The 25,275-nt window shown below is 41.4% G+C and overlaps 1 protein-coding gene across 2 annotated transcripts in view; it reads left to right on the forward strand.

Annotated features, from left to right (window-relative positions):
* Positions 1-25,275, forward strand: part of KDM1B (lysine demethylase 1B) — a 54,813-nt gene that overhangs the window by 24,979 nt on the left and 4,559 nt on the right. For both annotated transcript variants that reach the window (XM_061194850.1, XM_061194851.1), the window contains 11 exons: positions 2,406-2,582; positions 2,956-3,030; positions 6,047-6,184; positions 7,081-7,252; positions 10,040-10,167; positions 11,184-11,315; positions 11,714-11,788; positions 21,232-21,348; positions 22,072-22,197; positions 23,107-23,229; positions 25,012-25,164. In XM_061194850.1, the coding sequence (XP_061050833.1) occupies positions 2,406-2,582; positions 2,956-3,030; positions 6,047-6,184; positions 7,081-7,252; positions 10,040-10,167; positions 11,184-11,315; positions 11,714-11,788; positions 21,232-21,348; positions 22,072-22,197; positions 23,107-23,229; positions 25,012-25,164 (1,416 nt within the window). The remainder of the gene's footprint in view (positions 1-2,405; positions 2,583-2,955; positions 3,031-6,046; positions 6,185-7,080; positions 7,253-10,039; positions 10,168-11,183; positions 11,316-11,713; positions 11,789-21,231; positions 21,349-22,071; positions 22,198-23,106; positions 23,230-25,011; positions 25,165-25,275) is intronic.

Consider the following 25,275-nt stretch of genomic DNA (forward strand, 5'->3'; position numbering starts at 1 on the left):
GGCAAGGTAGAATTACTCATTTCCTCTCCAGCAGGCTTGAGGGAGGTATTCAATAAACATTTGCTGAACTAAACAAAACTGTGGTCAGAATTTCCTGTAAATAAGTTGTGAAGATGCACTTTTCAGAAACAGCCTTGGGTTCATTTTTCTTCCCATTTCTTTTTAGTTGACTTTGAAATTTGACTTATACAGGAGAAGAATCTTATAAAAAAAATAATCCGGGCTTCCCTGGTGGCGCAGTGGTTGAGAGTCTGCCTGCCAATGCAGGGGACACAGGTTCGAGCCCTGTTCTGGGAAGATCCCACATGCTGCAGAGCAGCTGGGCCCGTGAGCCGCAATTACTGAGCCTGCGCGTCTGGAGCCTGTGCTCGGCAACAAGAGAGGCCGCGATAGTGAGAGGCCCGCGCACCGTGATGAAGAGTGGCCCCCGCTTGCCACAACTAGAGAAAGCCCTCGCACAGAAATGAAGACCCAACACAGCCAAAAATAATTAATTAATTAATTAATTAATTAATTAAAAAAAATAATAATAATCCTCCACTTACCAGTGTGGATCTATTTTAATTTGTAATAAGAAGATAGCAAGTATCGTATTTATTTAATACTCTAGTGGGAAAACTCAAATATGGTTGCTTTAAAGGGGTCAAACTTTGAAATGATTTTTTAAATCTTTATTTATTTATTTTATTTTTATGGCTGCGTCAGGTCTTAGTTGTGGCACGCGGGATCTTTCTTTGCGGAGCGCGGGATCTTTCATCGTGATTTTTTTTTTTTTGACGTCATGAATACAAACACGTGTTTTAATCTTCTGCAGCAATCCAAGCCAATGTTGTACACGTTATTTCTTTCACATTTTGAGTATATAGTCATCTTCCTGTGTTCAGGTTCTGTTGGAGCTGGAGCTTGGGGACAAGTAGAGGAGAGGCCGGGGTAGGTGGGCCCCCTCCCCTCTCCCCCCTCCCCCCTCCGCCACCGCCCACATGGCCCAAGCCTGTTCTAACTTCATGACACTGGGCAGAGGCCACATTACTCTTGAATCTTTGAAACGGACCAAGGCCTTGCCAAAGCTGCTGGGGTGAAAAGAGAAAGGCAGTGTCTTTTTTTTTTTTTTTTTACAAGTTCCTAAGTCCATTCCCCCCATGTCTTTTTTTTTTTTTTTAATTAATTAATTAATTTATTTATTTATTTTTGGCTGTGTTGGGTCTTCGTTTCTGTGCGAGGGCTTTCTCCAGTTGTGGCGAGCGGGGGCCACTCTTCATCGCCGTGCGCAGGCCTCTCACTATCGTGGCCTCTCCCGTTGCCGAGCACAGGCTCCAGACGCGCAGGCTCAGTACTTGTGGCTCACGGGCTTAGTTGCTCCGCGGCATGTGGGATCTTCCCAGACCAGGGCTCGAACCCGTGTCCCCTGCATTGGCAGGCAGATTCTTAACCACTGCGCCACCAGGGAAGCCCCATTCCCCCCGTCTTATCAGTGATGAGTATCCAGCTTTTTCTGCTGCCAGTGCAAGCAGCATCCTGGGTTTCTGTAATGGCCTTTGTTGTGTGGCTTATTGAGTCAGTAATATATTTGTGGTATGGTCTGCCTCCCCACTCCCCGGGTCAGTCATTCTCTGTGAGGGGAAACTTAGGTGATAAAACGCAGAGTGCTGTGTGCTTCTTTTGTCCCTTTCTCCTTTTTTTCCTTCTCCAGGCAGACCTTCCTTTGGTCTTACTATATCTTAGTGGTAAATGATGGATTCCAATTACCTGGAGAAGTGATTTTTTTTTTTTAAATTGTAGTAAAACACACACAACATAAAATTTACCATTTTTACCCTTTTAACCATTGTAAAATGGATAATTCAGTGGCATTAAATACGTATACAGTATTGTGTAACCTTCAGTTCTATGTAGTTCTAGAACTTTTTCATTACCCCAAGAGGAAACTCCACACCCATTAAGCAGAGACTCCCCATTCCTCCCTTCCCCCAGCTTCTGACAACTACTAGCCTACTTTCTGTCTCTATAAGATTTGCCTGTTCTGGGTATTTCATAGAAACAGAATCATACAATACGTGGCCTTTTGTAACTAGCTTCTTCGCTTAGCATAATGTTTTCAAGGTTCATTCCTGTTGTAGCATGCATCAGCACTTCACTTCTTTTTATGACCAAATAATATTCCATGTATGGATAGACCACCTTTCCTTTATCCTTTCATCCACTGATGGACACTTGGTTGTTCTGGCAATTTGAATAGTGCTGCTGTGAATTTGTTTTGAACCTATGTTTTTAGTTCTTTCCAGTAAATACATAGGAGTGGAATTGCCGGGTCATATGGTAATTCTACGTTTCACTTTCTGAGGAACCAAGAGTTGTTTTTGGTTGGTTGGTTTGTTTTAACAGTTTGATTTTATTTCCAAACACAGGAAGCTCTTACTCCTCAGAAATGTATTCCTCACATCATCGTCCGGGGTCTCGTGCGCATCCGATGTGTTCAGGAAGTGGAGAGGATACTTTATTTTATGACGAGGAAAGGTCTCATCAACACAGGAGTTCTCACTGTCGGCACTGACCAGCATCTTCTTCCTAAAGATTATCACAACGTAGGTGACTGTAGCTCTAGCAATACTACCACCATCGGTCGTGATAAATGCTAGTACATTAATGTTCATAATACAAGTAAAACTCCCGTAAGCACTATAAAAGTTATAAGGCAAGACTTTTGTAGAATATGCATTTTTCCAAGGGAAGAGAATATCAATCACTGTTCCTCTAGACAGTAGAAAGGAGGAAGGGCTGACTCAGGACAAGTACTAATGTATTCCTTAGGGAAATAACTTGTACAGACAGGACATCAAGGAAATACAGATGAACGAACAGTTGCTTGGCAGTTAGTACCTTCTGTTATATTGTTTTCATTGCTCTAATTGGATTTTTGTTTCTTTTTCTTTTCTTTCTCTTTATTTTTTGGTAAAGAAATCAGTCATCATTATTGGGGCTGGTCCAGCAGGATTAGCAGCTGCTAGGCAACTGCATAACTTTGGAATTAAGGTAAGATTTGGGGGACATGGAGGTGGAAACGGATGGTTAACTGCTCCTTTGGTCCAAATGTTCTAAGACTTGGAAACTAGTTTCTGATTTTAGCAAAGCATGCTAAATACATTATATCTTTATATCTTTACAATAGATCCTAGAAAAGATACAAAATTTGAAATTGGTTTAATTAAAGAAAGGTAGAGGAAATAGAAACTCCAGCAGCTTTGGAGAGGATTTTAGACTATGATGGGCAAGACGCAAGAGACTCTAAGATGATATTAAAGCAGAAACTCTTGGGACTTCCCTGGCGGTCCAGTGGTTAAGACTCCGCACCCCCGCTGCAGGGGGCATGGGTTCGATCCCTGGTCAGGGAACGAAGATCCTGCATGCCACGTGGTGTGGCCAAAAAATAAAATAAAAAGTAAAATAAAAAAAGCAGAAATTCTTGACATGTCGTTATTGACACAGCAGCGAAGAAAAAGCCTTTGTTTCTGCAATAGTTTGAGACAACAAATAGCAGCTTGGAAATTCACCATTTCCTGCATAAAAGTTAATGAAATATCCAGTTACATTTTCTTATGCAAATCACACTTTGAACCTTACTCTGGAAAACAAAAATCTTTGCTTTTGGAAGCAGGATTGAATTAGTTAATCCAGGGTTAAGACAGAATTATGTGACTTTTAAAGTACTGTATATTTTTGAGGTAGCCTTCTTCCCCAAGGAGAAGGATATTATTTCATTTTATCTAGTATGTTGCCTTATTCTAGTTGTTCAAAATTAGCCAAAATAGAGACAATTACAAAAAAACAAAAATTGTGCAATTCAGTATCTAATTAAAATTAGCCAAAATAGAGACGATTACAAAAAAACAAAAATTGTGCAATTCAGTATCTAATTTCCGTTAGATTCATTCAAATCTTCCAAATTTCTGGGACTTCCTATGTCTGATTCATTTCTCCTTTTTAAAAAACTTGTTTTGCAAGGACTTTGGTTTTCCGTTAAACCAAACGTGAAAATCAATTTGGTAGAATTGAAATAGTCTTTTGCTGTACTCTCTCTGGCTGAAAGAAACAACTTCTTTTTCACAACGTTTTCCTCTGCTGGAGGAGTTTCGGCAATGAGAAAGTTTTCAATGGCTCTGCCTAAGAGGTTTTCCTTTTGGTGGAATGCAAGACTTACGTCTTGGATTCTATATATATTGCTGACAAAACAGAAGAATCTGAGTTGAATGTATAAGAAGTGTGTTTGCATTTCTAAATATTGTCTAAGTGGTATTAAGCTATGAGCTGTTTTAATTGGTCATTTATGTATTTCAGCATTAGATATTAGGGCCAAGGTTTCTTGTTCGTTTTTCACTTGGGAAACCCACTTCCTTATGTTACAAGGAAGGTTAGTCCTAGCCAAAGTCTAGGAGGGGTGCTGTCTTTAATGTTCAGCCTTCCTCTTATAGACTAAAAAGAAACTAGAAACGGATGGTTCTGAGTTCATCTGAAGTCAGAGAAAGAAGGTGGGGAGGGGAGAATCACAAGCTGTAGCCTTTCTAGTTGGATAAAATGAGAAATATAGGTCCAAGGAAGAAGAATATTCAGGGGACCTCTGTTATTCTCCCCTTTCTCTAAGGAGACCCTGGGGAGGCCACCCCTCTCCCTCGTGGTGAGGAAGTGGACTCCTCCTAACCTAAGAGATGGTTAGCTCGGGGAGCCTCCTGGAGCAATTTGAAGGAGTGCTTTTAGGGATCCAGAAATGAAAGGACTGGTTTTGCCCTGAAGAGGATTCACATTTTCAGTTACTACAACCAAGGGCAGTGAAGCTCTTTGAGCCACAGGGCTGTCCACCTGAGAGCAGCTCCCACCACCAACAGCATCAGAAATTTGGAGGAGATAAAACGGTCTGGGTGTGGGACCAACCCGCTTTGGCCAAGCCTGTGAGGCCATACTTAGATATAATGACATATGATTTTTTTTTTAATAATAGTCATAGGGAAGTTAAGGCCTGTTTACCAATGCTAAAGGAATTTTGCTACAGACATAGATATTTCATAGGACAAAACCACCTCTTTAACTTAGTTTTTAAGAGTGCCTTTTAATGTATGGAATACTATTTAATAAAAGCTTTCAATTTGCATTTCACATGCTAGTTCATCCAGTCTTATCATTTTGGGATTTGAGAGGAAACAGTTTGAGGGGCTTCTCCAGCAGACCACTCATTTACTCCTTGCTAGAGCCTGGGTTGTTTGTTTTTAACATCTACTTTGGCTACTATTCACACTGCCCTCTTTTTTTTTTAAATTTATTTTATTGAAGTAGAGTTGATTTACAGTTTGTTAATTTCTGCTGTACAGCAAAGTGATTCAGTTATACATATAGGTATGTATACATTCTTTTCCATTATGGTTTATCACAGGATATTGAATATAGTTTCCTGTGCTATACAGTAAGACCTTGTTGTTTATCCATTCTATATATAATAGTTTGCATCTGCTAATCCCAAACTCCCAATTCATCCCTCCCCCTTAGCAACCACAAGTCTGTTCTTTGTGTCTGTGAGTCTGTTTCTGTTTTGTAAATAAGTTCATTTGTGGCATATTTTAGATTCCACATATAAGTGATATCATATGGTAGTTGTCTTTCTCTTTCTGACTTACTTCGCTCAGTATGATCATCTCTGCGTCCATCCATGTTGCTGCAAATGGCATTATTTCATTCTTTTTTATGGCTAAGTAGTATTCCATTGTATATATGTACCACATCTTCTTTATCCATTCGTCGTTGGACATTTAGGTTGTTTTCATATCTAAGCTATTGTGAGTAGTGCTGCTATGAATATAGGGGTGCATGTATCTTTTTGAATTATAGTTTTGTCTGGATATATGCCCAGGAGTGGGATTGCTGGATCATATGCACACTGCCCTCTTTTTAAAGTTGTTTCTCTAATAATATACTAATACATTAACGAGATGTGAAACTCATTTAACAATGTCACTGTACATTTATACTGCATCCTATTCAGCTTCCCTGATTGTCTTTTTAGGTGACTGTCCTGGAGGCCAAAGACAGAATTGGAGGCCGAGTGTGGGATGATAAGTCTTTCACAGGCGTCACAGTGGGACGAGGAGCCCAGATTGTCAACGGCTGTATTAACAACCCAGTAGCACTCATGTGTGAACAAGTGGGTTTCTTTAAGATTTGTATTGTAGATAAAGAAAAGAAAAAATTGTCTCAGTTTGCTTGTGTGCAGTGTTAATATGCTTCTAAATAACATGTAACAACCCCAAAATGATTTCTTGCCCCCTCATGCCCTCTGAAAAGTAAACAAGAACAAGTATAGTTCTTCCTTTCTGCGAAGGTGGAACTAGAGGACTTAAAATATTCCCCCCCCCCCCCCCCGCCCCAAGGTCTTTAATTGTATTTGTGCGTTATTTGCAGGCCACTTGGTTAGGGTTGCCAGGTTAAGCAAACAAAATTACAGAATGCCCACCTAAATTTGACTTTCAGATAAACAACAATAATTTTTTTAGTATAAGTATGTCCCAAATATTACACGGGATATTTTGCATGCAATATTTGGGACATACTTATACTAAAAAAAAAGTATTCATTGTTTATCTGAGAATCAAATCTTTCATCAGGCAAACCTACCTAGTGTCTTTGAAGACCTATGGTAGGCCCAAGGATTCTTCTGAACTATTTATTGACAGTCAATTCAATTTCAACTTCTGTGAGTGTTTGTGTGTTTGTGTGCTCTTTCACATGAGATTCCCTAGAGGAAATAGGATGTCAGAGCAGGGAGAGGCGGTGCACAGCTATAGCATCCGAAACATTGATAAATATTGGCTGGAAAGCTGTGGAGGGCATGGCATAGAAGCTGTTGCTGGCACCCTTACATTCTCAGATTCCATGCTGGTTTTTCACTGCCTTACTTTGCTGCCATTCCCCAATCAGCATTTGTTTTTGAGAGGTCCTAGACCCTTTTCTCCATGAGAGCTCTGTCTGATTTCAGCTTAGAACCTGTACCTGTTTTTTCCAGGGAAAACTTTTCACCTTCTTATTCTTATTATTTTGAAGCTTGGCATCAGCATGCATAAATTTGGAGAAAGATGTGACTTAATTCAGGAAGGTGGAAGAATAACTGACCCCACTATTGACAAGCGCATGGATTTTCATTTTAATGCTCTCTTGGATGTGGTCTCTGAGTGGAGGAAGGATAAGACTCAGCTCCAAGATGTCCCTTTAGGAGGTATGGGGAGAATGGTGTTCTGATTGTTTCATCTGAGTCTCATTCTAACCTAAGCTTGATTAGCGGTAGCATCATTCATCCACAAGCCTGGATGGATGCTATAAGAATAGTCCTTAGGAGCGTTCCTTTTGAACTGACCGTTCCACAGAGGGTAGCAGAGCTGCCTCAGGGACCTTTAGATGCGTGTGTGTGTGTGTGCATGCACACACACACACACGTCTTTACACAATAGCCAATGTTTAAAAAAATTATTTAAATGTTTAATTTTCAATTTCCCAGAAGAGCTTACTTTTAAGGAAGCATGTGGTAAGCTCTATGTGAATAACAAGCCACCACATAATGACTCTTCTAGATAAGAGTTCCTGTGTGAAAGGATTTCTTTTCTTTTTTGGACAGTAGGTTAAGATTTTTTTCCAGTATATTTTGTTTAAGAATGCAAGACTCTGTAGTATGATTTAAGAATTTTAATTCAAAGTTTTTAGGCTTTGGTACTAAATGGACAATATTCACCACAACCCTTTAGAAAACCTGGCTGTAACAGCTCATTTCCCTGCGGGCGCCCGCTGAGATCTTACTATATTGCTTCTTAAATTGATATTTATTTAACCTACAATTTCATGACCTGAATGTATTCACTTGTAATTCTTGGAAGCATGTCAGAGTTTCTTACAGTATGAGCATTTGAATTCAGTTGGCAGGGTATTAATTTGCTTCAGCTATGTGTTTCTGTGCGAGGGGTCTCAAGTCTCCGTCCTGGCATACGCTCTGTCTCGGTTTGGGGTACATTTCTCAATAGCAGGGACTGTCTGTCTCCTCTTTTTATCCTCTCTCCCTGCCTGCCCCACTGCCCCACTGCCCCACGCTGCTAACCCCCCTCCCCCCCCAGCCCCGGAGGCCTCAATTCTTCGCCTCTGAGACCAACCCACATTCTAATCGCCCTTAGTAAGTGTTGACTGACAAACCATAACAGAACATTTTTAGAAACTTACTGGGGTTGACAGGGAACATTTAACCAAATGTGGTGTCCAGACCAAGTGGTGAGTTGTTGAATTTTCTGGAAATGAAGACAGCAACTAGGCGGAGTTGCAGGATGTTCTCAGAATCTGATTAGTGTTTTTGCACATGTGTGGTAGTCGCTGGGTGGGGGTTTTCTTTACGATTCTTTCAGGGCTACCAAATACAAAAGTTAATAATATTGCTTTGTCTTGGCTTTACTTAAAACAAGTTATTAAGGGGAGATCAGCAACACTTACTGTGTAAGTAGTTGTTTCATCTTATTAGTATATTTTTGGAAAAGCTTTAATAATAGTGCGCACATCTCTACATGAGGTTACAGTTAGAGCCTGCCTAGCGGTATCTCAGCTGTCTGAGCTCTCACCTTATTAGCATTTAGCTGAAAAGACAAAAATATAAATACTAAGAAGCTAGAGTGAATTTCACAAAGCAAATATACTAAAGCTTTTAAACGTTATTTACGTAGAAATCACACTAAGGCTTCTCTCAGTCTGTTTATACTGTTCTAGCAGTCTTGGTTCTTCCCACACCTCTACAAAACCTAAAGGAAAATAGAAACTACATAGCAGGAGGCAAGGGTGGGATTGCTACAAAAAGGTATTAAAAGTGGAAAAAAGCCCAGTGGTCTAGGGGCAAAAGCCTAGCACAGAGGTGCCACAGACATCCCCATACTACAGTCTAGCATAAGAATGGAACATTTTAATGAGAACCTTGAGTTGTCAAAAAAAAAAAAAGTTAACTGATACTCAGTTCTGTTTCTAGTCAAGCATGTGCACAATACTTTATAGAAGCTTTGAGACTGCAGTGTATCTGTTGGGTGGTTGTCATCACTGGGAAGGTTATAAAGAAGTAACCTGTGCTAAGATTCTTATAATTTGTCAGGCACAAGCCTTCCCCCGCCCCCCAAAAAAAGGAATCTAAGACAATCATTGGAACGATGTCACGGGGCGGTGTATATGTAGTTGAAAGTTCCAGGTGAATGGGATAGATAAGTGCTGGGGGTTGATAACCAAGGAGCGATTCCTGAGGCTGGTAGTGACCAGGTGATGCTGGTCTGTAAAGGATGGATGGGACCGGGGTGGGGAGGGCATTCCAGGGAGAGGCGTGGTAGTAGCAGACTTTGCAGGGTTGGCATTTACCAGGAAAAGACTGAGTAGCAGTGCAGCAGAGCCTGTGAGTGGACAGGTGGTGTTTGCCGTCTTTGGAAAGGCTAAAAATGTGCTAACACTGTCTGGCTGTGGGTTTTGGAATTTATTACATAGGCAATGGAGAACCATTAATTAAAGGTGTTGAGCCAGAGGGTTGGCATGATGAAAGTCCATGATGGAATATTTGGAATGTTTGGGAGAGAAGATAGCCAGTAGTCAGTCTATGATAGGTCTCTTAGTTGAAGTGAGCTGTTATAAGAACTTGACTTTAAGGTGATGGCAGTAGGACCAGAAAGGGAATGGGAATCCTCTCTCTGTCTTTATATGTGCAAGGGTTACTTTTCCTTTATCTTGAGCAAAAGAAGAAATAGTTTCTCAACTAAGCAGAAATGAAACATGGTTGAAGACATAGAACCTGCATAGTTTTGTTCCCCATTAAGATAAGCCTTTACTTCCTGAGAGAAACCAACCTTGTCAAGACAGATACTCTTTCCCCCTGAGTTTACCTGGGAAAGGTCTTCAGAAGTTTGGGGCCTTGCAGGTTGAAGGAGGTGGAACGCAAAAGATAAGGAATTCGAGAATAATGTTAAAGTTTTTTTTCTGCTTTGCTCCATTCCCATTGCAGAAAAGATAGAGGAGATCTACAAAGCTTTTATTAAGGAGTCTGGAATCCAATTCAGTGAGCTGGAGGAGCAGGTCCTTCAGTTCCATCTCAGTAACCTGGAATATGCCTGTGGCAACAACCTCCATCAGGTGGGCTTTGAAGACGCTTGTTTCTGTGTATGTGTGTGTTTTATATATTGAAATATTTAGCCTGGGATGGTCTGGATAAACGGGGAACAATGGATCTGCTGCTTAAAAGATCAAAAACCAGGACTTTAGAGTATATGAACCCCACAGTGGTTTTGAAAAAAAATTTTTTTTAAAGCAAGAGAAACCTGTCTTCAAATAATGCCTGTGAAGACACCCAGTCCGTAAACCTGAATACAGGAGGGCTGCTGGGCTGAGTCAGGGAGGAGGCAAGAGCCAGTGTCCACCGCCCTCCTTGCCTCTCCCTTGCCCTCCTTGGGGGCCCTCGAGCCATTTCTGTGCAACTGTGGGCTGAAAACACTGCTCCTAAGAAACCAGAATAGAGCATCTTCGCAATTAGGATCTGTTCATCTTGCTAAAATAAATTTAAACTTGCCTAATTCATGTCACCAACTGTGATCTCGATACTTGGATATGCTATACATTGAAGAGCGGTTCTGTGGATGACCCCTCACTTAATAATCCTCTTCGGTGGGGCGGGCAGGGACAACAATTCTTGTTTCCATTTGGTGATTCTTTGCAATTGGAATCACACTTTTCCAAAATCATGCTGCATTTCAACGTCTATGGAATTTCCACGTTGAAGACATCTAGGTGGCATATTTATATATGGAGTTGATTGAATGCAATTCTCCTCTCATGGAATTCTCCTTGTCCAGGGTTGTTGATGTATAATACACCTTCCTTTTTATGAGGGAGTGGTACCCATGCCCAAATCATGTCTACCTTTTGTTCTAAAATAAGCTTTCCTGTGCTTTATTGAGAGATCTCCTTTCCCTGGCAGCGGTATCCACCTGGGTTTATCTGTTCGCCCCCCCACCCCCACCTTTCTGTTTTGCCCTCTGCCCTCTGGCCTGAGGTGGCCTTTCCCACCCTGGGGCTCCTGTTTTTGTCCCTCAGGCGCAGGCTCCAGGGTTTACACCGCCTCTTGTTTCCCAACCTCTCCTGATGTTTCCCAGGTGTCTGCTCGCTCCTGGGACCACAATGAATTCTTTGCCCAGTTTGCCGGTGACCACACCCTCCTCACTCCCGGATACTCCGTCATCTTGGAAAAACTGGCAGAGGGACTGGACATTCGGCTCAGATCTCCAGTGAGTATCCACAGCGGTGGGAGGCTCTGGTTTGGTGGTGTTTGGAGAATGTGAAGTTTGGGGCATGTGGATTACACAGCAGACAGGTGCCTGCTTTGATGTTCAGCCAGTGTCTGCAAATACTTTTGATACAATGATCAGTCACATTATCCTTGTCGATTAGGTAGCTGCTGCTGTTTGGAAACAATAGTGGCTGAGATGCATTTTCATTAATAATCAAGGGGCTGAGTGAGAGTTCCCTGAAGTAGCAATAACTGTTGTTTAGTTCTCTGAATGCCAGGAAATGATTCCCCATAGCCTTGGAAATGTAAACTCCCATAATAAGAGAATTGGAAAGGATCCTGGATCATATGGTTCCATCCCTCATTATCTTTTTCATAACTGCTTTTCTTGAGCAGGTACAGAGTATTGATTATTCTGGAGATGAAGTGCAAGTTACCACTACAGATGGGACAGAGTGTACAGCACAAAAGGTAAGCACTGTGATTCCACTAGGTGCTGCTAGGGGCCTGGGAGTAAGGGAGACCAGTCTTTTCCACCAAGCAGTTTGCCTTTGGCAATCTGCCCAGAGCCTTGTTCGATCTCTGGAGAGCTCTGTATCTCTACTTGTTGTGTGTGGATATGCAAATCAGATTTAATTATTCAAACACTATATAGATTCATGGCAGATGGAATTCTGAATAGTGTTTCTCAGAGTGGGTTCTATGGTACATTAGTTCTGAGAGTTGACAAGAGAAGAAAACTTTGGCCAAATTAGTTTGTAAAGTATTATATACTACAATCTAAGTTTAGGGTTAAATAAGAGCACATTAAAGGCTCTGAGAAGTCCTGCATTTTAAAAACCTGTTTTACTTTGTGTAATTCAGTGGTTTCCAAGTTGGTGGTGTTTTTTGTCTTTGTACCATGGAAACTTTTTTTAAATCAGGTCAAGAACACTCTGCATTTTTATCTTGAAAGTGGCAGAAGTACTTTTATATCATTTGAATTTTTTGTAAACAGCTTTAGTAGGCGGACAGTGAAAGGTGCTGTAATGTAATATATGAAATCACACTGAGAGTTCTGTAGTGTTGGAAAATAAAGTGTTGGGGGTGGAGGGGGATTAATAAAGCCCATAGATTTTTTTTTTTTAATTTTATTTATTTATTTATTTATTTATTTATGGCTGTGTTAGGTCTTCGTTTCTGTGCGAGGGCTTTCTCTAGTTGCGGCAAGTGGGGGCCACTCTTCATCACGGTGCGTGGGCCTCTCTTGTTATGGAGCACAGGCTCCAGATGCGCAGGCTCAGTAATTGTGGCTCATGGGCCTAGGTGCTCCGCGGCATGTGGGATCTTCCCAGACCAGGGCTCGAACCCATGTCCCCTGCATTGGCAGGCAGATTCTCAACCACTGCGCCACCAGGGAAGCCCAAGCCCATAGATTTATTTAAATTTAGTTATGTCTGAAGTGATTACCAAAAAGTGTAATTGATGAACCATCATTAGTTCCTAAACTAGCTGTGTTTTATGCTTTTCAGCTAGCTAAAAAAATATTTCACAGTCCGTGATATTCATACAGAAATGAAGGATTGCATGTCAAATGGGAAAGACGGGGTAGAGTGTATGAGTCCAGGGGGATGGTTCCTCATATTATTCCTGCCATTTACTAGCTGGATAGTGAGTATTAGTCATATAGACTTTGGACTAGCAGTAGTTCTCCATCCTGGCTGCATCTTAGAATCACCTGGGAGGTGCTTAAAAAGAAAGGTTGCCAAGCCCCACCCTGCAGAGATTCTTGCTGAATCGGTCTGGTCGTGTTTTTAAAGCTTCCCAAGTGATTCCAGCATGCGCCCAGAGTTAAACCACTGGGCAACAGTGTTCTTATCTGTGAGTCCCCAGGTGAGAATCAGGCTAATATCTAATATTCTTCCTGGTGGTAAAAAAAATTTTTTAATATCACCTTATAAAATTGGAAGTCGGCTGATGGCTCAACCTCTGGTATTCTGTGACTTTGCCTCTTCTCATCTAAGACAACGTGCTAGGTGTGCTTACCCTGCTGGGTCACCCTCTGCCTGACCCTGACCAGGCATATTTGCTTTCTTTCTTTGTATTCTGGCTCTTTAGAATAACTAGAACATAGTTTCAGGCTGTGATTCAAAGCCTGCTCTGAAATGAGGAAAGCAAATATGTTTATTTTTAGTAGTCAGCACAGATCACAAAATTTCAATTGAAAGCTTCCCCAGCTTGTAAGTGAAAGATCTCCAACCCAACAGCATACACCGATAAACACTTAACAAACTGTAATTCAGTCTAGGCAGCTTCCACTGAGACCTAGCGTTAGTTCCTTACCAGGGTATGTTTATATCTTTTGCCTATTTGTTTACCTGAGTTTGTGTGTTTCTGAAAGCTTTTTTTTTTGTCATTAAGAAAACATCTAGATCTTATTTACTTACAGTCTTATATACCCAAGAGGGTAATTGTTCCTTTTTTTCTTTTTTTTTTTGTTGCATGGTAGCTATTATCTATAACCACATTGAGGAGAGAGAACATGTTTTATATTTTATAAAATTTTCACGTGGCAGAAAATAGGGACAAAATCACAGGAAGAGCTCTGAACTTCCTGTGATCCTGGAGTTGGGGTTTCAATAGACTACATCTTTGATGAAGGTAGCAATCGATATGGTCCTCGGTGTTCAGCTCCTTTCTCATCCAACTGTGTTATCCTGTACTACAGATGATGGAAAGTACACACATACACACACACATTTCCCAGGCTCCCTTGCAGCTGAGGGTCTAAATATGAATTGGGTCCAGCCAGTCAGATGTACTCGCATGAGATTTGGGAGGTGTGGTATGGCTTTTGCTTCACTTCTGCTGCCTTTGCTGCCAAGCAAAATGGTCTAGGTGTTGAGTTCTTCCACAGCCGGAACATTAGAGGTCCCAGGATCCACTCATTTACTACCTGGGAGTCAAGAGCCAGGGCATGAGGTATCCCTTTTGCTGGTGCAGCTTGTTCGATAAGTGGCATGTTTCTGGAGCTGGTAGCCGTAGTAATGGCTCCTGATTGTGACAGTGGTAACATGGTTCTGGAGCCAGAAATTTCTTTTTCTTTTTTTTTTTTCAAATTAGTTATCTGTTTTATACACATCAGTGTATACATGTCAATCCCAATCTCCCAATTCATCCCACCACCACCGCCACCCCCCGCCGCTTTCCCCCCTTGGTGTCCATACATTTGTTCTCTACATCTGTGTCTCTATTTCTGCCCTGCAAACCGGTTCATCTGTACCATTTTTCTATATTCCACATATATGCGTTACTATATGATATTTGTTTTTCTCTTTCTGACTTACTTCACTCTGTATGACAGTCTCTAGATCCATCCACATCTCTACAAATGCCCCAATGTCGTTCCTTTTTATGGCTGAGTAATATTCCATTGTATAGATGTACCACATCTTCTTTGTCCATTCGTCTGTCGATGGGCATTTAGGTTGCTTCCATGACCTGGCTATTGTAAATAGTGCTGCAATGAACATTGTGGTACATAACTCTTTTTGAATTATGGTTTTCTCAGGGTATATGCCCAGTAGTGGGATTGCTGGGTCATTTGGTAATTCTACTTTTAGTTTTTTAAGGAACCTCCATACTGTTCTCCATAGTGGCTGTATCAATTTACATTCCCACCAACGGTGCAAGAGGGTTCCCTTTTCTCCACACGCTCTCCAGCATTTGTTGTTTGTAGATTTTCTGATGATGCCCATACTAACTGGTGTGAGGTGATACCTCATTGTAGTTTTGATTTGCATGTCTCTAATAATTAATGATGTTGAGCAGCTTTTCATGTGCTTCTTTGCCATCTGTATGTGTTCTTTGGAGAAATGTCTATTTAGGTCTTCTGCCCATTTTCTGATTGGGTTGTTTGTTTTTTTAGTATTGAGCTGCATGAGCTGTTTATATATTTTGGAGATTAATCCTTTGTCTGTTAATTCGTTTGCAAACATTTTCTCCCATTTTGAGGGTTGTCTTTTCTTCTTGTTTACAGTTTCCTTTGCTGTGCAAAAGCTTTGAAGTTTCATTAGGTCCCATTTGTTTATTTTTGTTTTTATTTCCATTACTCTAGGAGGTGGATCAAAAAAGATCTTGCTGTGATTTATGTCAAAGAGTGTTCTTCCTATGTTTTCCTCTGAGAGTTTTATAGTGTCCGGTCTTACATTTAGGTCTTTAGTCCATTTTGAGTTTATTTTTATGTATGGTTTTAGGGAGTGTTCTAATTTCATTCTTTTACATGTAGCTGTCCAGTTTTCCCTGCACCACTTATTGAAGAGACTGTCTTTTCTCCACTGTATATCCTTGCCTCCTTTGTCATAGATTAGTTGACCATAGGTGTGTGGGTTTATCTCTGGGCTTTCTATCCTGTTCCATTCCATTCTATATTTCTGTTTTTGTGCCAGTACCATATTGTCTTGATTACTGTAGCTTTGTAGTATAGTCGGACGTCAAGGAGTCTGATTCCTCCAGCTGGTTTTTTTCCCTCAAGACGGCTTTGGCTATTCGGGATCTTTTGTGTCTCCTACAAATTTTAAGATTTTTTATTCTACCTCCGTAACAAATGCCATTGGTAATTTGATAGGGATTGCATTGAATCTGTAGATCGCTTTGGGTAGTATAGTCATTTTCACAATATTGATTCTTCCAATCCAAGAACATGGTATATCTCTCCATCTGTTTGTGTCATCGTTGATTTCTTTCATCAGTGTCTTATAGTTTTCTGTATACAGGTCTTTTACCTCCTTAGGTAGGTTTATTCCTAGGTATTTTATTCTTTTTGTTGCAATGGTGAATGGGATTCTATCCTTAATTTCTCTTTCTGATCTTTCATTGTTAGTGTATAGGAATGCAAGAGATTTCTGTGCATTAATTTTGCATCCTGCAACTTTACCAAATTCATTGATTAGCTCTGGTAGTTTTCTGGTAGCATCTTTAGGATTCTCTATGTATAGTATCATGTCATCTGCAAACAGTGACAGTTTTACTACTTCTTGTCCAATTTGTATTCCTTTTATTTCTTTTTCTTCTCTGATTGCCGTGGCTAGGACTTCCAAAACTATGTTGAATAGTAGTGGTGAGAGTGGACATCCTTGTCTTGTTCCTGATCTTAGAGGAAATGCTTTCAGTTTTTCACCATTGAGAATGATGTTTGCTGTGGGTTTGTCGTATATGGCCTTTATTATGTTGAGGTAGGTTCCCTCTGTGCCCACTTTCTGGAGAGTTTTTATCATAACTGGGTGTTGAATTTTGTCAAAAGCTTTTTCTGCAATCTATTGAGATGATCATATGGTTTTTATTCTTCAGTTTGTTAATATCGTGTATCACATTGATTGATTTGCGTATACTGAAGAATCCTTGCATCCTTGGGATAAATCCCACTTGATCATGGTGTATGATCCTTTTAATGTGTTGTTGGATTCTATTTGCTAGTATTTTGTTGAGGATTTTTCAATCTATATTCATCAGTGATATTGGTCTGTAATTTTCTTTTTTGGTAGTATCTTTGTCTGGTTTTGGTATCAGGGTGATGGTGGCCTCATAGAATGAGTTTGGGAGTGTTCCTTCCTCTGCAATTTTTTGGAAAGAGTTTGAGAAGGATGGGTGTTAGCTCTTCTCAGAATGTTTGATAGAATTCACCTTTGAAGCCATCTGGTCCTGGACTTTTGTTTGTTTGAAGATTTTTAATCACAGTTTCAGTTTCAGTGCTTGTGATTGGTCTGTTCATATTTTCTGTTCTTTCTGGTGCAGTCTTGGAAGGTTATACCTTCCTAAGAATTTGTCCATTTCTTCCGGGTTGTCCATTTTATTGGCATAGAGTTGCTTGTAGTAGTCTCTTATGATGCTTTGTATTTCTGCGGTGTCCGTTGTAACGTCTCCTTTTTCATTTCTAATTTTATTGATTTGAGTCCTCTCCCTCTTTTTCTCGATGAGTCTGGCTAAAGGTTTATCAATTTTGTTTATCTTCTCAAAGAACCAGCTTTTAGTTTTATTGATCTTTGCTATTGTTTTCTTTGTTTCTATTTCATTTATTTTTGATCTGATCTTTATGATTTCTTTCCTTCTACTAACTTTGGGCTTTGTTCTTCTTTCTCTAGTTCCTTTAGGTGTAAGGTTAGGTTGTTTATTTGAGATGTTTCTTGTTTCTTGAGGTAAGATTGTATTGCTATAAACTTCCCTCTTAGAACTGCTTTTGCTGCATCCCATAGGTTTTGGATCATCGTGTTTTCGTTGTCATTTGTCTCTAGGTATTTTTTGATTTCCTCTTTGATTTCTTCAGTGATCTCTTGGTTATTTAGTAACGTATTGTTTAACCTCCATGTGTTTGTGTTTTTTACATTTTTCTCCCTGTAATTGACTTCTAATCTCATAGCGTTGTGGTCAGAAAAGTTGCTTGATATGATTTCAATTTTCTTAAATTTACCGAGGCTTGATTTGTGACCCAGGATATGATCTATCCTGGAGAATGTTCTGTGTGCACTTGAGAAGAAAGTGTAATCTGCTGTTTTGGGGTGGAATGTCCTATAAATATCAATTAAATCTATCTGGTCTATTGTGTCATTTAAAGCTTGTGTTTCCTTATTAATTTTCTGTCTGGATGATCTGTGCATTGGTGTAAGTGAGGTGTTAAAGTCCCCCACTATTATTGTGTTACTGTCGATTTCCTCTCTTATAGCTGTTAGCAGTTGCCTTATGTATTGAGGTGCTCCTATGGTGGGTGCATAAATATTTACAGTTGTTATATCTTCTTCTTGGATTGATCCCTTGATCATTATGTAGTGTCCTTCTTTGTCTCTTGTAATAGTCTTTATTTTAAAGTCTATTTTGTCTGATATGAGAATTGCTACTCCAGCTTTCTTTTGATTTCCATTTGCATGGAATTCTTTTTGCGTCCTTTCACTTTCAGTCTGTATGTGTCCCTAGGTCTGAAGTGGGTCTCTTGTAGACAGCATACAGATGGGTCTTGTTTTTGTATCCATTCAGCAAACCTGTGTCTTTTGGTTGGAGCATTTAATCCATTCACATTTAAGGTAATTATCGGTATGTATGTTCCTATAACCATTTTCTTAATTGTTTTGGGTTTGTTTTTGTAGGTCCTTTTCTTCTCTTGTGTTTCCCACTTAGAGAAGTTCCTTTAGCATTTGTTGTACAGCTGGTTTGGTGGTGCTGAATTCTCTTAGCTTTTGCTTGTCTGTAAAGCTTTTGATTTCTCTGTCAAATCTGAATGAGATCCTTGCCAGGTAGAGTAATCTTGGTTGTAGGTTCTTCCCTTTCATCACTTTAAATATATCATGCCACTCTCTTCTGGCTTGTAGAGTTTCTGCTGAGAAATCAGCTGTTAACCTTATGGGAGTTCCCTTGTATGTTATTTGTCGTTTTTCCCTTGTTGCTTTCAATAATTTTTCTGTGTCTTTAATTTTTGTCTGTTTGATTACTATGTGTCTTGGCGTGTTTCTCCTTGGGTTTATCCTGCCTGGGACTCTCTGTGCTTCCTGGACTTGGGTGGCTATTTCCTTTCCCATGTTAGGGAAATTTTTGACTATAATCTCTTCAAATATTTTCTTGGGTCCTTTCTCTCTCTCTTCTCCTTCTGGGACCCCTATAATGTGAATGTTGTTGCATTTAATGTTGTCCCAGAGGCCTCTTAGGCTGTCTTCATTTCTTTTCATTCTTTTTTCTTTATTCTGTTCCATGGCTGTTTATTCCACCATTCTGTCTTCCAGGTCACTTATCCATTCTTCTGCCTCAGTTATACTGCTATTGATTCCTTCTAGTGTATTTTTCATTTCAGTTATTGTATTGTTCATCTCTGTTTGTTTGTTCTTTAATTCTTCTAGGTGTTTGTTTTTTAATTCTTCTAGGTCTTTGTTAAACATTTCTTGCATCTTCTCGATCTTTGCCTCCATTCTTTTTCCGAGGTCCTGGATCATCTTCACTGTCATTATTCTGAATTCTTTTTCTGGAAGGTTGCCTATCTCCACTTCATTTAGTTGTTTTTCTGGGGTTTTATCTTGTTCCTTCATCTGGTACATAGCCCTCTGCCTTTTCATCTTGTCTATCTTTCTGTGAATGTGGTTTTTGTTCCACAGGCTGCAGGATTGTAGTTCTTGCTTCTGCTGTCTGCCCTATGGTGGATTAGGCTATCTAAGAGGCTTGTGCAAGCTTCCTGATGGGAGGGACTGGGGGTGGGAAGAGCTGGGTGTTGCTCTGGTGAGCAGAGCTCAGTAAAACTTTAATCTGCTTGTCTGCTGATGGGTGGGGCTTGGTTCCCTCCCTGTTGGTTGTTTGGCCTGAGGCAACCTAGCACTGGAGCCTACCCGGCTCTTTGGTGGGGCTAATGGTGGACTCTGGGAGGACTCACGCCAAGGAGTACTTCCCAGAACTTCCGCTGCCAGTGTCCTTGTCCTCACAGTGAGCCACAGCCACCCCCCGTCTCTGCAGGAGACCCTCCAACACTAGCAGGTAGGTCTGGTGCAGTCTCCTATGGGGTCACTGCTCCTTCCCCTGGGTCCTGATGCACACACTACTTTGTGTGTGCCCTCCAGGAGTGGAGTCTCTGTTTCCCATAGTCCTGTTGAAGTCCTGCAGTCAAATCCCGCTACCCCTCAAAGTCTGATTCTCTAGAAATTCCTCCTCCCATTGCTGGACCCCCAGGTTGGGAAACCTGACATGGGGCTTAGAACCTTCACTCCAGTGGGTAGACTTCTGTGGTATAAGTGTTCTCCAGTTTGTGAGTCACCCACCCAGCAGTTATGGGATGTGATTTTATTGTGATTGCACCCCTCCTACCATCTCACTGCGACTTCTCCTCTGTCTTTGGGTATGGGGTATCTTTTTTGGTGAGTTCTAGTGTCTTCCTGTCGATGATTGTTCAGCATTTAGTTCACCAGAAATTTCTTGATTGTATGGAGAGACAGCAGCTCTCTTTGATGGTCTGGTTTTGTGAGTTGTTCTTGGAGGCTCTAAATGATTCTGTAAACTAGTTGAAAACCTGCCATAAATTGCTTCCTCCTTTTAAAAAATAGGTATGTGGCTTTACATGATTATAATAATCCCTAATGTTTGTGATGTGCTTTACCATTTATGAAGCATACTGATGTATATTGTAAGAGTTTTAGTTTTAAGCATTTCCCCAATCCTTTAAGGTTAGTAGGGCAGGTATTACCTTGGCCACACATTAGAAAGTGTCAAGAATGATACACAAAATCTAGTTCTCCTGCCTCTGTATTTAGGGCTATTTCCTCTTACAGCATTGCTTTTCAGGATTGAGATCTGCTGACTCTTCTTACCCAGGGTTATTAATGCATCAAAACCTTAATGCAGGGCTTCCCTGGTGGCGCAGTGGTTGAGAATCTGCCTGCCAATGCAGGGGACACGGGTTCGAGCCCTGGTCTGGGAAGATCCCACATGCCGCGGAGCAGCTAGGCCCGTGAGCCACAACTACTGAGCCTGCGCGTCTGGAGCCTGTGCTCTGCAACAAGAGAGGCCGCGATAGTGAGAGGCCCACGCACCGCGATGAAGAGTGGCCCCTGATTGCCGCAACTAGAGAAAGCCCTAGCACAGAAACGAAGACCCAACATAGCAATCAATCAATCAATCAATCAATCAATAAATCTTTAAAAAAAAAAACAAAAAAAACCTTAATGCAGATTCCTCCATATGAATGTTGCTTCTGCTCAGCCAGTCCACTCTTGTGCAGTGAACAGCCTGCACAACTGTACATGGCAGTTATTCTCCTTACCAGTGTAACAACATAAGATGTTGATAATCTCATAACTGGCAATAAAAAGGGGGGGGCAGTTCTTTAGGCATTAAGATTTTCCTGGAAATGAACCCACTGAGTATTAGATTCAGTTGCTGTTTGTATGTTAACTGTTCATTATTTCCCACAGGTGTTAGTGACTGTGCCCCTGGCCTTACTGCAGAAAGGTTCCCTTCAGTTTAATCCACCATTGTCAGACAAGAAGATGAAGGCTATCAACAGCTTAGGTGCAGGTATCATTGAAAAGGTAACTGAATTACTTAAGCCTCAGAACTAGAGAGATGAGTATCAGATGACAGGGGTTCCTTAACTTCTGATATTGGGAAGTAGCAGGTAATTTTTGAATCCAAATCAAATTCGAAGATTTCCTTTGAGTAATTGTTCATGAAGAATATAAAAGGATATTAACAAAACAAAAAGAGGAGAGCTGGCTAAGGTCTGTGAGTTTTGATTTTAGGAGAATGACTCTTGTTATTCAGAATTTGAACTGGGTATATAAATAAGCAATTCTTTTTTATTTTTCTGCTCTCCATGTCTACCCTGCACTAATTAGCCCCAGTGACGAGAGTGCTTTATACTTCCTTTGCCTTGAAAAGCTCCTTTAGCAGAATCTCTCAGTGCTACAGTAGATACCAGCAGACCTATGATTAGTAAGAATTTATCTCATGGACGGAAGGTTCAAGACCAGGTCTCGGGGATGCTCTGCGTCTTCAGATTAGCCTAGAGGTTGTCAGTGGTTCCCACCATTATCTGTGGGAGTACAGGACTGAATGGCATAAAAAGCCAGATGGTCACAAAGGGAACAAAGGAGGTAGGAGAATGGAAAGGGAGTATTTAGAAATGTTTGAGTTTTTTGAACATCTTTTTTTTTTTAATTGAAGTATTTAAGAGCTATAGGTGGCTTCTTAGAGATTGCTGTACTTTTGATTTCAAGAAGCTGTTAACCACCTTTCTCTTGCTCGCTTTCCAGATTGCCTTGCAATTTCCCTATAGATTTTGGGACAGTAAAGTTCAAGGGGCTGACTTTTTTGGTCACGTTCCTCCTAGTGCCAGCAAGCGAGGGCTTTTTGCCGTGTTCTATGACATGGATCCCCAGGTAAAATCATTGGTGGAATGTGGTTTGAATTCCGTTATTACAGTTTAGAATTTGGTTTGGTAACGACTCGTGTGTCAAGCCCAGGAACTAATGGACATTGTAGACACTCCAGATGTCTGTTTATATTCTGGGGGGACACTTGGATGGGACATTTTCCTGTAGGAAAGGAGCCCCAATATCTGCCATATTTTCTTAAAGTACTAATATTGCTCCCTGGGAAATGAATTTGTTGCTGTGGAAATGTGTTATTTCAGGCTGATGGAAGGATTCCTTTTAGGGAGAATTGGTGTCAGCACAGTAACGAGTGGTACTTGAAATGTACTCCCCAAGAGTCCGCCAGGGAGCCCTGGTGAGGGGTGGGATATGACTGGCGCAGGTGAGGGCGGGTCTGGGAGTCGGTAGATGTGATCGGTGGGGGAAGGAAGACAAGGAGAGGACATACCTGGGGCTTGCAAGTGACAGTTGTGGTGATGTCCTGCCAAAGAATCACAGTTGTTTTTCCTCCTGCCTCTTTGTTCCAAGACACTTTATCTTCAAAGGTTCCACGTGGGAGCCAAGGGCAAAATGTCCTTACTGTTTGAGGAGGTTTTTTCCCATTATTTGATCGGCAGACTTCCTTTCTCAATGTCATTCTACTTCTTCTAAAACAAGTTCTTAGAAGGAAAAAGCCAAGAGAACCCGGAATTTGATATTTACATGACTTCCGGAGTTTTTCCAGCAGGGAACAATAAAATGCGTAAATGAATAATGAGTATGTGTGGCCTGGGTGATGGAAAGGAGGCTACAGGACAGTAGGAAATGATGACATTTGATGTGAGAATGAGGTCCTTCTCTGTTTGGAACTGTGCGTCTAGAGACTTTGGTGCCCGAAGTGCAAAGTGTAAAGTGCTTTTCCCGTCACGTGTCCAGAAGCAGCACAGCGTGTTGATGTCGGTGATCGCGGGGGAGGCGGTGGCTGCCGTCAGGAGCCTGGAGGACAAGCAGGTGCTGCAACAGTGCATGGCCACCCTGCGCGAGCTCTTCAAGGAGCAGGTCAGACACCCCTCTTTGAAAAGAGAAAGACTAGCCACATAGCACAGGGAGATCAGCTCGGTGCTTTGTGACCACCTAGAGGGGTGGGATTGGGGGGTGGGAGGGAGACGCAAGAGGGAGGGGATATGGGGATATACGTATGCGTATAGCTGATTCACATTGTTATACAGCAGAAACTAACACACCATTGTAAAGCAATTATACTCCAATAAAGATGTTAAAAAAAAAAAAAAGAGAAAGACACGCTTGCTGCTAACTTCACTCTTCGGAGTGGTTTGAACCCAAAGCTAATCCATCAATACCAGAAATGAAGGGGCTTGAGGCAGTGGACCACATTCTTCTTATTTCTTTCAGTATCCAACTTTCCACTTAAGTACCTGGATTAGTTTGCTCAGGCCGCCATAACAAAATGCCACAAACTGGGTAGTTCAAGCAACAGAAATTTATTTTCTCACAATTCTGGAGGCTAGAAGTCCAAGATCAAGGTGTCGCCAGATCGAGGGGTTGGTTTCTCCTGAGGCCTCTCTCCTTGGCTCACAGATGGCTGCCTTCCCCCTGTGTCCTCACATGGGTGCAGCTCTGTCTCTTGTCTGTGTTCTAATCCTCTCTTCTTAGAAGGACACCTGTCACACTGGATTAAGGTCCACCCTAATGATCCCATTTTGACTTAATTACCTCTTCAAAGGCCCCATCTCAAATACAGTCACGTTCTGAGGTACTGGGGGTTAGGGTTTCATCATCTGAATTTGGGGGGGACACAGTGCAGCCCATAATAGTACCCCATTCCTCCTTTTACATGGTTGTCTTCCTTCCTTTTGTCTCACATCATGCACATCCCCATTCTTTCCTAAGGAGGTAAAAGCCTCAGCATTTTCCACAGATTCTGTATTTACCCAAACCCTAGCAAGCTTTGATGACAGTTTTCCAATCAAAGGGACATTGTCCAGAATTCTCTGTACCCCACAGCGAGTCTCTTCTCTCCCTTTATTCCAAGAAGCTCCAGGTACTTTCTATTTGCCAATTTACTAAATCTCACAATCTCTGGAGAGGTATAAATGGCGTGACATGTCACTTTTTCAAATAAAGGAGCAGAAGTACAAAGAAATGAAAATGCCTCAAATGTTACATACATTCAAGAGAGGGGGGCCCTCGCGGTATCGCTTATTTTACATGATGTGATTCTATCTCACAGTAGTTCTTATTAGCTTGGGGCTTTTGTTCAAAAATTTGTTTTCAAATCAGTTATTTGGAACTTAACACAGGTTCCGTAGAAATCTATTTCACAGTGGCACTTGGCAGAGGTCAGCCTAGAAAATTATTTGAAACGTAGAGTGAAACCTAACCTGTGTAGCTGTTTTGTGGAGAAGCCTGTTGAGAATTCCAGTTAGAGGCCCTAAGACCCTGCCCGTCCCTTTCCTCCCCTGGTCCAGCACGTTTCAGGCGATGGGAAGGGAAATGCCTGCACTCTTAGCCGTTGGTGATGGCCCCTGGTAGGTGGGAGAAAGCATCTCTGGCGGAAGGATAAAGTGTTAAAGTGAGGAGATGTGTGTATGCTGGGGAAGGTCAGAGAGATGGGGCAGCGATAGAGGAAAATGCACAGAGAGGGCGCCTGGGCACAGCAGCAAGGGGGCTGGAGGGTCATGCTGAGAACTGCTGGCTCAGAATGCTACAGGGATTAACTCACTTTCTAGATGGAGGAAGAACTGTAACTGTATACGTTGGGTTGCATCAAGTCTAAGTCCCTTCTTGATCCCGTTTTCCAATTCCTTTTACTTGACACAGGAAGTCCCAGATCCCACGAAGTGTTTTGTCACCCGGTGGAGCACAGACCCCTGGATCCAGATGGCATACAGCTTCGTGAAGACAGGGGGCAGTGGTGAGGCCTACGACATCCTTGCTGAGGAAATACAAGGAACCATTTTTTTTGCTGGCGAGGTGTGTACAGGGACGCCGACCCCGATTGCTTTCATTTTGATCACTTGCTTTTAATTAAAGTGATCTATGTCCAGAGTTTAAAAGCAACATCAAATACCGTCAAAAGTCTTA

Source organism: Eubalaena glacialis, chromosome 7 (genome assembly GCF_028564815.1).
Source record: "Eubalaena glacialis isolate mEubGla1 chromosome 7, mEubGla1.1.hap2.+ XY, whole genome shotgun sequence".
Classification (NCBI taxonomy): Eukaryota; Metazoa; Chordata; class Mammalia; order Artiodactyla; family Balaenidae; genus Eubalaena; species Eubalaena glacialis.